General features: G+C 43.3%; 1 protein-coding gene across 1 annotated transcript; it reads right to left on the bottom strand.

Moving 5' to 3' along the window:
* Window positions 1-1,480: 1,480 nt before the first annotated feature.
* si:dkey-246g23.4 (uncharacterized protein LOC559426 homolog) lies at window positions 1,481-10,528 on the bottom strand. Its single transcript, XM_061076840.1, has 6 exons — window positions 10,414-10,528; window positions 9,049-9,289; window positions 8,265-8,408; window positions 7,542-8,176; window positions 6,768-7,008; window positions 1,481-3,495 (listed from the first exon to the last, which is right to left on the bottom strand). Exons 2-6 carry the CDS (start codon window positions 9,281-9,283, stop codon window positions 3,296-3,298), a joined length of 1,455 nt encoding a protein of 484 aa, XP_060932823.1. The 5' UTR covers window positions 9,284-9,289; window positions 10,414-10,528; the 3' UTR covers window positions 1,481-3,295.
* Between the last annotated feature and the right edge of the window lie 4,632 nt (window positions 10,529-15,160).

Here is a 15,160-nt window from a genome sequence, read left to right as displayed (position 1 = left end):
ATCATTCCTCACTCTCTGTTTTTCTCCTCAGCAGAGGTGGTTCAAGCCTCGACCCATCTCTGCTGCACGAAGGCTCCATTCCCTGTATCATTATCTTTCTCTCCTCTATCGGCTCTGACCTGAACGGTAACTGTACTCTCTGTGCTGTACCCAGTAATTACTTCATTTCTGCAAATGTCCCTATCTTCCTTCCTTCTCTTCTCAGCTCTTATCTTTTCCCTTTCCCCGACTCTTCCTCTCCCCTCTCGCGCTCCTCTTTAGTTTTATGTTTCCCCCTTTTTGTTTTTTTTTCTCCTCTCCAAGCTTTCCTCCACCACATGTAGCTGTAATTCACCCTCTCCTGTCTCTTCCCCTCCACATTTCCCCTTCTCACGTCCCCTCTTCTCTTTCTGGAGCTACCACCGAGCACTTTGAAGTCAGGTAGCTGTGCGACATTCCTCCACATGACCTCTCCAAGCAGGGTGGAAATTTAAAAGAAAAAACTGTGAAACTATTTCAGCGATTTCTATAGCGACTCTGTGCCCGACGGGATCCACCGTGGGGTCAGAGTGACTGGGAGGCGTTTCCCTGAGTCCCGTTCGACTTCAAAGCTCTTCCTCTGCTTCTTCTGCTTTATTGGAGTTGATGTTGACGGGGCCAAATGAAGACGGTCCCGTATCCCTGCTGCTCCACACTCACAAACACACCAGGGCGAAAGGTTGGGGGGGCCGGGTGAAAACTGAAGTCGTCCCACTGAGCTGCTGGAAGTTAAGTCAAAGCACATGGGGTCTGTTCATCAGCTCTTGTACAGGATAACATAGTGTGACAAAGAAATCCTCAGTCAGCATTTTATTTTTTAAAGCCAACACATCAACCTTTGAGATAAGAGTCTGTTGTTATGATGCTCCAGGGATTCAGAGCTAAGGGAACCATGTTAAGTAAGATTTAAATGTTGATTATTACGTTTTATTATGACAATATTCAGCTTGAGCATATAAACTGTCCATTGCTGCAGCTCCTCTCTTCAGCCTCTGTCTGAAACACCAGGTTTTAGCTCCTGTCTCTTTCAGGCCCTCCTCCTGACAGGAGGCTCTGATTCGCCAGCTGCTCCAAGCTTTTGTGTAGGAAATGACGGCCTCCATTCTTGCTTTACCTGGCTTTGTTAGGGGGCGTAATTATGCTAATATGGGGCATTGTGATGTCACATGACTTCCCAGAGTTCTCAACGAGTCAGATGATGGTGCATTTCAGGATCTTTTTCTCTGGGGAAGACTCATAACTTGCATAACTTTTACATACAGGAAAAAAACATAAAAGGAAAGAAACACTGAAAGAACATAATATTGTAGTGTTACCCCCCCCCCCCGCCCCCTTAATGATGAATCATTCATTTCCCATAATGCATTAGCATCTCATCTATTTCCTGCTTACTCCACACCTCCACTTTCTAACTTAGATGAAACATTGTGAACGTGAAAGCACAAATGACACAACCCTGATGAAATGTTCTTGGTTATTTATTTTCTCATACTTTGACAAATCTCCCTCCAGAGCTTAAGAACACATTATGTTACAGGCAAGTTATCCTCATGATACGTTTATTGAACTAAATACATCGACTTGGCGGAGTGTCCCTTTAAAACAGCTTCACGTGTACTTCAAGGTAGAGAAGAAAACAGTAGTCTCTCAATAATCTCAGTAAATAAAAGGTTGTGTATCCCCACGTGTGCTTGTTTTGTGTATTGCTCAGTCAGGCTTGTTTTTCCTCTTATGTACAGAGACTGGGTAAATATGGGTTAAGAGTTAAGTTATGGGTTATGGGTTTAGGGTTTCAGACAGACCGACGTGCAAGTAACAGATCAAACTTCCTCATGGATCAAATAACAGGAGACATTACTCTCACTGGATTGGAAATCCTCTGATAATTTTGAGGCTGGCAGTATTTCACAAATAATAGGAGGCTTCTTGTCTCTCCAGTCGACCACTGCATGCTGTGTGTGTGTGTGTGTGTGTGTGTGTGTGTGTGTGTGTGTCTGTTTCATGTAGAGTCTCTATGAAACATGGATTATGTCTTTGTTTTTCTCTGGCAGATAAAAGCATTGTGTTTTTGTTTTTTTGACCAGCTCTTGTTGTGGTAAGTTTTATATTCTGCAGTATCTTTCCTTTGGCATATGTGTGTGTGAGTATGTGTGTCTGTCTGTCTGTGCGGTGGAGATTTCAGTGTGGGCCACTGTTTGTAAACCTCGGTTTGCAGTTTGTTATTTCAGATTTATGGAGGATGACATGTTTATTTCTTCTTTTTCTATGTGCACTGCAGCAGGTTTAAGATGTGGATCTGGGGCCTCTCGCTGGTCCGGGGGTTTGAGCGCTCGCTCGCTCGCTGGTTGCACATACCAAACATTCTGCAGCAGCTTCTCACCCGGTTTCAGGCTTCACTACTGGGACACAACTCGGGGAGAAGCTCGTTCAACCACAACCTATTTTGTTGTTTAATTTAACACTTCAGTTCACTTTTGAGGCTGTTGAAAATTAGCCTGTAAATTAAAGGGAGCAGACTTCATACATTTTCTTCGGTTTTGAGTAATCGTACCAAAACAACTAATGCAACTTAATTCAGTTTAAATCTGTGAACCCTCAGATCTTTCCTGTGTTGTAATGTGTCTGTATTTATCTACATTTTGCAGCTCAGCCCTGCAGCTGTGCAAGCTGCAAATGCAACATCATCGTCTTCTCACTAGGGGGAGCCATAGTCACACTTTCACTTAGTAATACAGCATTCATCCATTCATAAAACATCTGTAATAAATGATACAAAAAGACGGAGGGGAAAAGTATTTAAGACTTAATAATCTAATATTATATAATTTAAACAGGAAAAGTGGCCTGGTTTAAACATTTCATCTCTTAAAAAAACAAATGAACCAATTCCATACATTATGAATTAAATAAGTAACTGGAAAACTGTGCAAAGCATTATATATACGAAAAAGACCACTTTTCAAGTATCATGGTTGCAGCCTGGTTATTAAACTGCCCATGGGCACGTGGGCAGTTTAAAGCTTCTCTATTCTGACCACAGTTTGACCACTGATAACAAACAGGGCAGATCTACCGCAGAGTGTTTTATCAGTCTCATCATTTCCTGCATGTACACACTGTCTGTGGTCTGTGTTATAAACAGAGATGCTCACAGCTGTCCATCACATCATCACCTACAGACACTTGATGATTCCAAAGACCTGGTCGATAATGCAGATGATTCTTCACGTGACACTTTCCTCCATCAGTATCAGAAACAATTTCTCCATCTTTGATTTCACGCCCTCAGATCTTTGACTTCGCCTCCGAGGCTTTGTCCCATTTTGTCCGTTTCCATACTGTGATTCTTCCTTGTTGACCTCTGACCCCTGCGGGTCATCTGATGCAGGATGAGCAGGAACAGGACGGAGACGAGGAGAGACACTCCGGCCATGATGAAGCCCATCCCGTAGTTCCCCATCTTATCAATGAAGTATCCTGAAATGAGAAGCACACATCGCAGCTTTGACACAGTTTCTGACCCATAGTGGCCAAAACACAGAAATAACACAAATCATCGGCTTCATTTAATATCACAAAGTTATACACACAGTTAAAGGCTGAGGCAGAGAAACGGAGAAGAGGGTTCTGTGTAAATTAATTTCCTCCTAAGACGGTAATGCCAGGACTTTCCTCCCGTGAAGGAGGAATAATTAAAAACGCTTTGATGCATCTTCAACATCGATCAAGTCCTCGCTCTTCAAAGTGCTCGAAGGACTGAACGGTACAGTAAACAAGTTAGAAATAGCCTCTGTGTCAGTGGGACCATCTTAAGTTATAAATAGGAAACCACAGGCTAGGTTTGGATCTACTCTACCTCAATTAGCACTTGACTTGATTTGAGGGCAGCGTCAACCTTCAGCATTGTGACGCTAATGGAGATTAGATTAAATAAATTAGGAATGAGAAATGAGGGTTTGAAAGACTGAGTGTGGAAAGGAAAGTATTTGTTTGTGTTTTCCAAGCTTTTCCTGACATAAACAGCCAGTTTCAACGGAACCTCACTTTATTCATAACAAAGTAGAAATACAACAGTTAGGTCGTATCCCTCCACCAACCACTGCAGTTTCAGTCTACACACATTTTTCCAGATGGTCTCCATGACTTTTGACCTTTGACCACTGAAATCGAATCAATTGATCTCTCAGTCCAAGTGCAAAGCGGTAGAATCTTTTAAAAATTCCCTAGGGAATTGAGATATCGTGTTCAAGGGGCAAAAACATGTTTTGTGAGGCCACGGTGTCTTTTTATTTTTGACCTTTGACCCCCCAACTCCAATCAATTGATCCCTGGGTCGACATGAACATTTGTGCCACGTTTGAAAGGATTCTCTCGAGACGATCTTATTCTTAATCACGAAGCAAAAAATATTGTTTTGTCAGGTTAAAGTGACCTTGACCTTTGACCTCCAAATCCTAAGCAGGTCACCCTTGAGTCCAAGTGAACATTTGTTCGAAGAATTTCCCTCAAGGCTGATGGACGACCCTAAATGACAGCGCCTCCGGTCCCTGGCTGTCGTCGACGCAGAGGCATGAAAATACAGACAAGTCTAAAAGTAAAGTCAGAGAGGGAAGGAACATCAGCCTGTCACACTTCAAAAACTCTAATTGCCCTGATTCCCTGTTTCTTGCTTCTCTTACAGCTTCTTATAAATCCATGATTTCCCACTCGGCCGGAGAGGTCGTCCCCAGCTGATTGGCTCCTGGCTCCGGCTCAGAGGAGCGGCGCTCTGTGGCCGAGTCCCGGTGCCAAAGTCAAGCTGAATATGTTTTCAGGCTGTATTTACCTCTAGTGTTGTGTGTCATTACTTCACTGGTTTGTGGAGCAGAGCTGCCGGCGGTCCGGCTGCAGTTTGCATCAACGAAGAACAAGAACAAATTGTGTTCCCTTGATTTCCGTGACCACCAGACTGTCATTTTTACTGAGTGGCTATTTCTGCTTTTCACAAGAGGACGGATAAATGAAGACGACTGCCAACACGCTGCTTAAGTAGATGAGACATTTGAGACGCTTTCGAAGCTGCTGCCAACACTTCTCCATTTAGTCCGAGACGCATTCAAACGTTTTATCGAAGCAGTTAAAAAAATATCACACCTACAAATATTACACCTACACTCTCCTCATTAATTTAACACCTTAACGAGCCACAAGGGTGACAAATTACTCATATTATAAAAAGCAGACATTTTTATCCTGTTATAGTAAGAGGCTGATATTATTTTATCCTGTATTAGTTCTGTATCTTACTCAGACTTAAAGCTGCTCTCATCAATATTCATTTCAAATGATTGTGTGTCAGTGAAAGTTGCTTCTCGTGAGGAATTATTGATTTTTTGTGGATTTTATTAAAGTACACAAACAGTTATTGATTTGATTTTCGGTTATCGCTGTTTTTGAATAACTGATTATCTGCAAAACTTACAACATTCCCATCAGCCAATGCTGTATTTAGTGTTTATCACTGACTCCACACTGATGCACAACATGATGACTCCACAAAAGTGAAGCCAAAGCATCTTGGTTGCCCCCTGGTGGCTGGTTGCAGTCTAGGTGTCATTTCAGGTAGTTCTGATCTCACTGATGTTTGCTCAGGTGGATTATTTTCCAAGAGTAAGTTTTAATTGAGCATTTGGACAGTGGGAGGAAGTGGAGACACGTCATCCATCTTTATATCAAGTTCATGTGATGAGCCCACAGAGAAATATCGCTTCACTTGCTAGATTCCTTCAGATCTACTGAGCAATCTCTCGTCTTTCAGCTGATTGTTTTGGTTTCCTTTAACTTAAATGTTTTGGTGCAATCCCTCAGGAGTTTCAGTATCAGCAGGCAGGTGTTGTTTTCAGTAAAAGTATATTGAAAACCCACTTTGCTCTTTTTGCCTGGCACCGTTCAGCCAGCAGGCAACTTCAGCGACCGTCTGTTGAACATCGAGGAGCATTTAGGAGCTAAAGAGTCAGATGGCTGCTCTCAGGAGCCGAGAGGAGAGTGAATAATGAGCTCACATTCGTCAGGCTGACACAAGCTCAATATCTGCTGGACGTGTAAATGTGTAGAAAGCATTTGTTTCCCTATCAGCTTTATATAATGTGATAGTAATTAGCCAGAAAAGCAGTGATTGTCGCTTTAAAGAGATCTCAGGGAAAATCCAATTTGGGATTTGTCAGTGTGTGACTTCAGTCGTTGCATAATAGTGTGTGAGTTAGTGACAAATGTCTCAAGCAGCAGAATGAGAAGTTGATTTAAAGGAAAAAAAATAGGAATCGGCGATCAGCCATGAAATTAACACTTTTTCTCATTTCTGCATAGTTGCTTTTTCAATATGAAACGACTGTATCCTATGGGATGGAGCATCGACAAAATCCATGATTAATTGAAGGGTGGCGCTGCATGTCAGGCAGGTATGAAAACCTCATTTCCAATGAATGGGCTCAGTGGGCCGGAGTTACAATGACGAGCGGTGTATGAGCACATCCATTGTGTGTGATTTAATGTGGCAGAAGAATGGCACAGAGAGAACGAGAGACACTGTAACCTTGAGGTAATGATTTGGGTTTTTTTCAAATCCTCCGCTGACAGAAATGTTAACATAATTAGATAATATTCTATTCTACTCTGTCTATTGCTCACTATCACAGCCAGTTAACATGAATCACAGGGAACTGTAAGTCAAAACGTCGGCGGGTGCTTGGCGAGGAATCTGTGTTACTCACCGGCGATTGGCGGTCCGAGCAGGCCTCCGCTGCTGCGTATGAGCATGAAGAACCCCAGTGCGCTGCCGAGCCTGCGGACGCCCACCACCTCGGCCAGCACGGTGATGTGGATGGAGACCGTGGCGCCGTAAACGAGGCCGTAAGCGGCGCTGAAGGCGGCCAGCTCTGAGAAGGAGGAGGCGAGCGGGCAGAGGAGCAGCACGGAGCCCAGGAGAATCACCGTGGCCGTCAGCTGTTGCACCTGGTGGCGAGAAAAACACAGCGTGCGTCAGCGGCTGCAGGGACGTGACCCCGACACCTTCCTCCACACATTGTTCGGGCAATATGCTTCAATAAGAGCTGTTTGACATTTTGTGAAATGTGGGTTTTCCGACTTTTTACAGGATCACACAGAAACAGCTAAACTGATTTTCGGATGGTGGGGGTCTGGGCCAGGAATGAACCCGTTAACTTTAGGAGCGGATTCGATTAAGGGTGTGAATTTAGGATTTTTCTACTTCAACCTTGTGAGAGAGGATGTTTTTTAGGGAGGTGAAAAGGATGGTGGTAAGAAAGAACCCATTGAATCTTGGGGTGGATCCAGGAATGGTTCTTATTACTTTCATTGACACTACCAGATCGTGTGCCCAGGGAGTAATTCATGGCTCTAGATGAAAACTATCAGGCAGATATATACCAGTGTGTGAAATTCGGTGCAGCTTGATTGAATTTAAGGGAACTATTGGGGCCTTGGAGGAGATTTATATCCCTTTCCACTCCTTTCACTGAACATACCGTCTCCACCAGTCTCAGGTTTGCCACCCAGCCAAAGATCAGCCGTCCACAAAGGTCCAGCGCTGCAGAGATGGACATGAGCGCAGCCGCCTGGTATTCCTCGATTCCTTTACTGCGAGCGTAAGGGACCAGGAACAACGCTGGGGCAAAGAATCCCAGAGCAGCAAACAACCCAAACATTGAGTAGACCATGAACTGGGCATTCGAGATGAGGGTGTAATCTACGTAGCGCAGGAGTTTGGTCCTGAATCCAGCCGTCGTTGAGTCTTTTGAATCCGTGATCTCCTCGGGGTCTTCCGGACACACCTTGACTGTTCCCAGATCAGACGCCTCAGGTATTCTCTGCTCCTCTGTGTCTTCTGCTTCAACCTCATCCACACGAGTCCCATCTGGGGCGGCCTTTAGCGGCCTCAGTAGCATCCCACACACACACAGGTTGAGCTGCAGAGCCCCCAGGATCAGCAGAGCCCCCCTCCAGGTGTAGGTGTCGATCAGCAGCTGGAACAGGGGTGTGAGGACGAAGGTAAGGAGGCACTCTCCAGTGCTGGCCAAGGCGTTCGCCAGCGGACGCCTCCTCTCAAAGTACAAGCCCAGCATGGTCACTGTGGGGGTCCAGGTCAAAGCATAGCCCAGACCTACAGCAAAGGACATATTACAGAATGTGTGCATGTTTTGGGGTGATTGTAACGTTTGTGTTGCATCAATCTGCATCAAACAACTCACCATTCAAGAACCCCACTGTTAAGTAGAGTTCAATCACGTTATTAGCATAAGCGCCAATCATGACTCCTAAGCTGCAAATCAGTCCCCCCGCTATCACCACAGAGCGATGGCTGCAGCGAGCAGTCAGAGCCGAGGCTACAGGAGCTGCAGAGGGACACATAGGAAACATAAGCCTGTTCAGCACATATATACATACATATCTATATATATATACATATGAAGGTAAAACTAATGCAGTGTACTGTACGTTAAGCACTCCACTAACAATATTTATTTTTAAGATAATGATGTCCTCTTCACATATAATCCCGTCTGCTCAATATCCTCTGTGAAGACTTTACGTTAAAACCACGTAAGACTTAGAGAGATTTAACATTAATCCGAGTGTCACTTACTGTCTTAGTGGCCCACGTCTGCTGCAGAGAGTAATTTATTTTACCAGCATCATGAAAATACTGGAGGTTAAAAAAGCGACCTGAGTATTTATCTTATAGTTTTGTGAGTGATTAGTGGAATTCATTCAAAAAAGAGAGGATCTGGGGTTTAACTTTGTATTAATCTGAATGTCAGAAAGAGCCCCCTGGTGGTCAGACCCTGAATAAACCTGTGTTCGTGCAGAGTCATCTGAAGGATCATGGGCATAAAGACGGGTGGGATTATGATTAAACAAGGGAATATTGTTGAAATTGAGTAATGTACTGCTGCCCTGTAAACGTATACACTTTGCTTTCTCTATACAAGTGTTTATTAAATTACATTTTAAAGTCATGAACTAAATAATTACCTGCAACGTGAATGGTGCCCACAGCAATAGAGGTGATCCATGATGTTGCTGTTGCCGTGGTTTCAAAGTATTGCTGTATCTCGACGTAGAAGACGCCGAAGGACTTAATGACCCCGAAGGTCAGTCCAAAGACCAGGAAGCAGGAGAGCAAGATGAACCAGGCGTAGCCACCGTCCGGGGCGGCTGCCGGAGCCACAGCCCTCCCCCCCCTCTGGAGCTTCTTCAGAGAGCCCATGTTAATCTGCACGGTTTTTAACACAAGGGAGAGATGCATCCACACTACTTATCTTTGTGCACTTTTCACTGGTTCATCAAACTCATACAAAGTAAATAATTTAGACAAAACTTTTCTTTGAGGAAGGCCTTTGCCCTATTAGCGTATTGATACTGCTTGTGCACAAAGTCAAGTTTATACAGTAAACACATGACTTTCCCAGTTAGTTCAAAAGGATTCCAGTGACCTGCCCAGAGCTCTGAACAACAACAACAGTCTGGATGAACTGAACAGGAGCAAATCTCTGTGTGTTGGTTCTAAACCCTCGGGGACATTAATGCCTATGAGTTCAGAGTGAGAAGTTAAACAAGTGGATGTAATGTTCATTCAGTGGAAGTGTGTAAGTCTCAGATTTTCTGTTTCAACTTCTTTCTTTTCTTTCCTCCTGTGATTAAAGTTCATTTTAGTCTACGTCATTGTATCTGTTCACAGTTCAGACACTCTAATAACCACAATATAACTTTATACTGACTATTTATTGCACTGCACATAATACAACTACACCTTGTTTATGTTTCTGACTGAGTGGTATTGTATTTGTAGCTTTATCATTAGAAATTCATCCACTTTAAAGTATCATCTGGGTTGTAGATGTATATGAACATTCAGATGTTCGAATCCTAATGTCAGGTGTGATATTTTCAGGCATTAAACTGTTAAAACTTACAACATCTTTACCAGACAGAATGATGCTGTTTGTCCAGTCAAATAAATTAAAAAGCATCATTTTACCATTGTAAGCAACTGTATTTGTCATCTCATTGGACCAGAGTCACTGCAAGCAGATTAGATTTACCATGCATGATAGGATTTAGCTCAATTCCTTTTTCCGCTGATGAAAAATACACAATACACATAACACACATGGATTTTTTTCAGAGACTGCATGAAAACCTGTTTTAAAAAGAAAGGGATTTTAAAGCTTTTTAATTATGGAGATTAACCACCTTCTGTCTGCCTGGACTGAAAATGCTCTGGACCCAGAATCTGGATCATGACCCGAAAAGGGTTGAAGTTCAAGTCAGGGAAAGAATCACAATATACCATAAAACACACATTATATAACATGTAAAATCAAATATCAACCGTACCTGTCGAGGTCACATTCTCCTCCTGGCCAAAGTCTGTGAAGCCATGTTAAACACACGAGAAGCTGGACCTTCTCGACCGCCTTTTCCCTGGATTCCTAAATGCGTGGACAGGGTGAAAAGGAAGAATCGTACAGTGCAAAGTCCAGAAGCTGTTTTGTAATGTGTGTGCATGTGTGTGCATGTGTGTGCATGTGTGTGCGTGTGATTCAAAGACCTGGAGAGTTGATTTGACGAGCAGGTTAATCATGTCTGGAATCTGACACCCTCAGTATATCAAGAAACTAAAAGAGATGAAGTGTAAATCAATGTTGAAAGATATCTCTGCAAGATATTAAAGTATTAAGACAGATGTCGCATTCAATATTTCTATTTCAAGTTATTAAAACCCTTGAATGCATGTATTCAGAAGAAGTTTGTGCTTCCACAACATTAGGTATTCGTCATATTTGTATTTAAAGTTCAGAAAAAATATTCATGTTAGTACACAAACTCAGCTAATCTGCTTGAAGCATAAGGACCATGTGGGAACTACAACTGTCCTGTACACATTTCTACACAGTCTGTCGTTCCACCATTTTTGTGAGGGTAAGAAAAGACGATAACAGGATGAACAGCCACATGGGGGGGGATCGAGCTGCAGAGTCAGACAAGCGAGACGCTGGTCTGCGTGGGGCAGGTCGACACCGTGAGAAGCTCAGAGAGTCCTTTCGTAAGTGATGAGCTGTAATGCTCACATCTCTCCCGCTGCCTCACAGACGGGAAAAACACAAAATCCCCTGATGATCAATGTGTCGGGATTAATGTCACAAACCAAAGTGAAACCAGCAAAGGTCTCAGAGGACGTCCACTGGGGACGGGGACGCTAAACGGAGACGTGATGCAGTTTGATCCGTTAACAAAATATGAATAATTATGTTTAGTTCTTAAATTCAAATATCAAGAGGGAGTTTGTTTTCTTCTCCAGCTATCTACCAATTCCAGGAATCTGTCTGTCTGTGGCTCGTGTATCTGTACAACCGTTCCTCATCAGCTTCACACTTCACCTGTGAATCGTGGAGGGCCCAAGGAAGTGCAGGGTTGAATCTGATGAAATTTGGACACACGATAAGTTAAATATTAATAAACCTTCAAAAAACAGGCAACGACAACTGATTCACCAATTCTGGGTTCAGCGAGTCAAGCTTCACCGGTCGGCTCTCTGAAAAAGCTCCAACCAGCATCACCACAGGCCAAAGTAACACACTGTTACAAACAATTCTCAAAATAATAGTAATGCAGTAAGGACAAGTTGTTAATCAGTGAGAAAAAAAGACAGGCTGAACTTAGCTTCTTTTCATGTTGTTCACCGTGTCACTTTGAAAGGACAAACGCTATTTGAAACGACTCCAACAACTTCATTACAGCCCTGACGGATAAACCACCTTTAACGGCCTCTCTGTGCTGCCGCCTGCCAATGAACTTTATGCAAACAATTTCTTTCAGCGTGTGAACGGCCTGTTTTATGAGCTCTACAGTCCAATGAAGAAGTACCAGTTTGTGGTCAGGTGGCGTGTTGCTACATGGGGAAGGTTTGACTCCTGACTCAGCAGCAAAGACAGATGTCTTGCATTGATGAGGCATCAAATCATTATTTATGGTATATTGACTTTGTTAGATCTTCCTTGATGTGTCAGCACAAGAATAAACCACTTTAACACTGGGGCGGAATCATTAGCCTGAATTTGCATACTTTTAATATGGGTTGAATTTATGTGTTCATATTTTAACCCCCTGAATGTTGTTCCTTTTCTAGATTTGATAGATTTTAAGTTGGGTTCTGTCATTCTGGTGAAGGTCACTGTGTCTCTACAGAGAGAGACAGACAGACAGACAGACAGACAGACAGACAGACAGACAGACAGACAGACAGACAGACAGACAGACAGACAGACAGACAGACAGACAGACAGACAGACAGACAGACAGACAGACAGACAGACAGACAGACAGACAGACAGACAGACAGACAGACAGACAGACAGACAGACAGACAGACAGACAGACAGACAGACAGACAGACAGACAGACAGACAGACAGGGAGAAAGACAGATGGACTGACAGACAGACAGACAGACAGAAAGAGAGACATACAGACAGATGGACTGACAGCCAGACAGACAGAGAGTCGTAATAAGAATAATAAATCTTCCCTCTCTGCCTCTGCCCAGCACACAGACAATAGTTCAGATGTCCCTTCCTCTCCAGGATAGTTTTTTTTCTTTCGGTTACATAACAACATGAAGAGAATTATTTTCAAAAGGATCTACGGTAAAAAAAAGAAGGATGCACGGGAAAAGCTTGCTTCTCGTGCTCAGAACATTGAATTATACATCCCCAATGGCTGTTCTCAAAACAATTAAAGATTCATAGGCATGGGTGATAAATTATAAATCTATGGTGGGGATGACTGGTGCGGGCAGGGCAGGGGTATTGATGGAGAGCAGCAGCTGAATAATGGATGTGAGATGGCGGGGTCGGACACAGCGGGCGCAGAGGGGAGCGTTATTAGTTGTGTTTCCAGAGGAAGCCGGACTCCTCTGCTGTTTGTTTTGTTTTCGGCTTCTTGTTTCTCGCTGCCTGGCTCCATGTTGGAGTCGTGGCTGCAGCAGGGACTTGTTTGTCTGTGCAGGTTTGCTCATAAACAATCTCCAAAAGTCGTCCTGACGACAGAGCCACACATTCGGTTAAAGTCTGAGATGCTTCACCATGTGAGGGCTGTTAAAATAAAGAAATAACCATCCCAAAGCTGGTCCTGATTAAGATCATTAGATTCCTATTCAGACTCATGTGTCACAACCAATACTTGCTTCCTGTGTTCATTTCAAACATCTATGCGATTAAACCGAGAGTAAAAAAAAACTGCAAACATCTGAGAATATTAGAATTCTTATTTGCTGACTTAACATGTTGTTGTTTAAACCTTGTTTTCTTATTTGCTAGTTTGAAACAGTTAGTGATGCAATAACTGTGCAATGCAGTTCAACTCCTTTTCTTTGAAGGAAACTTGTTAAATTGCATTCCTCCACTTGAAACAGCTTGTTTTTCAGTGGACTTACTCCTCACGCAGCCACAGAGATACTGGTTCATACTGGTGGGTGACTGTGGCTTCAACAGCAGGTTGTGGTAACGGAGGTTACAATTTCGGCATGAGAGCTTGCTAACATGCTATACAGCAATACTAATATCAAAGTGGTATCAATGTCGTTCAATCAATCAATCAATCAATCAAATTGGATTTGTAAAGCCCATATTCACAAATAACAATTTGTCTCATAGGGCTTATTGTGGGTATATCAGCACATTGCCATAATAAACAATCTGAAACCACCACTGAGCCTCACAGAGCTGCGAGCTTCGCTGTATCTTCTCAGTCATTAAGCGTTGATTGGGTTAACAGGGGCAGAGCCCTGGATGCCCAATGAAAGAAGATTAAAATAAATGACTTTCATTCACAACAAATAATCACCCAATTAAAGAAACTCTGGCCTCCGGGCATGAGAACACGAGCCGGAGCCGCTTCAGACTTGTTACGAGACAGAAATCTGCAGCAGCAGCACCACAGTGGTTATAACAGCCACCGAGCCAGTGTGCATGTGTGTGTGATGAGCCAAGGTCACTGCAGAAGAACATGTAAGTGGTAACACTACAGGGGGGGGGGGAGTCTGCGGACATTGAGTTGTGGCCGTACTCTAACCAAGTGGCAAATTTTCAAACCCCAATCTTCACCTTAGCATTTAAGGATTTATTTGGAAAGATAATCCCCCATAATGTGACTTGATACAGTATGAGTATATGTAGCCAGAATATGAGTGATATTCAGACGACAAACACACACACACACACACGCACAAAGTTGTGTCTAAGTGACATTACATTGATTTCCTAGAAACATATTACTTAAACCTAACCTAAACTTGACCTAAACCGAAACTTAAGCCAACCCTAAACTTAAAACAGGTATTTACCTCAAAGACCTACCTAAAATGTAATGATTCAGATAATGCAGACACAAACACACACACAAACACACACACACGCACACACAACTCATTACCGAATCTGAATGTCAGTGGTTTAAGTCAGTTTTGTGCTCTTGCTCCTCCAGCAGGTCGCAGTGGGACAAACAATGACTTGATTCTGTCGATCCAGAAACAATTTGAAGTGCAGCTCCGGGGCCGTGATACATATTTATATGTGCAGCCCGACACAGCTTGATTGGTCTCTGATGATTTAATTAAAAGAAGTGTGAAGTTGTAAAGTGTGCACAGCTGCTTCCTGGGCTGAGGAAGTTTTACACTGTCGAGGTGTTTTTTCTGAGCTCATTCTCAGGCGAGTCAGGTTCAGTTAAACTGGCCCTCGGCACCGTCCCCACTCCCATTTCCCCACCAAAAAAAATGGCTTAGTCAATGATCATTAAGGATCCAAGCCTGCTTCAAAACCAAATCATGTACTCACACTTTTTCACAGCAGCCCACACACACTGCAGCACGAGCTTCACAGCCGCACATGCCCCTATAGCTCGCAGATAAACCTCTTTCCATTATCTTTTCTCAGCCCTCCCGAAGAATGGTTAGTCAGCCTTGTTTTTAAGCTGAGGGCGAATAACTCCGGTGATTGAACAGGGGAGAGAAGAGCAGGGATGAGCGGATCGGGCTGACTGCCTTGTCAGAAATTCTGCGGACTCAGCAAACCCAGGGGGAAATAGAT

The sequence above is a fragment of the Limanda limanda genome, chromosome 8, assembly GCF_963576545.1.
Source record: "Limanda limanda chromosome 8, fLimLim1.1, whole genome shotgun sequence".
Taxonomy (NCBI): Eukaryota; Metazoa; Chordata; class Actinopteri; order Pleuronectiformes; family Pleuronectidae; genus Limanda; species Limanda limanda.
The sequence above is the reverse complement of the archived record's forward strand: the minus strand, read 5'-3'. Positions and strand labels throughout refer to the sequence as shown.

Excerpts from the sequence above, each read along its gene's own strand:
- si:dkey-246g23.4 (XM_061076840.1), bottom strand. The coding sequence starts at position 9,283 with ATGGGCTCTCTGAAGAAGCTCCAGAGGGGGGGGAGGGCTGTGGCTCCG. Across the intron at positions 8,409-9,048 it reads GGGCACCATTCACGTTGCAG|CTCCTGTAGCCTCGGCTCTG; the intron begins GTAATTATTTAG and ends GTCCCTCTGCAG. Across the intron at positions 3,496-6,767 it reads GCTCGGACCGCCAATCGCCG|GATACTTCATTGATAAGATG; the intron begins GTGAGTAACACA and ends TTCTCATTTCAG.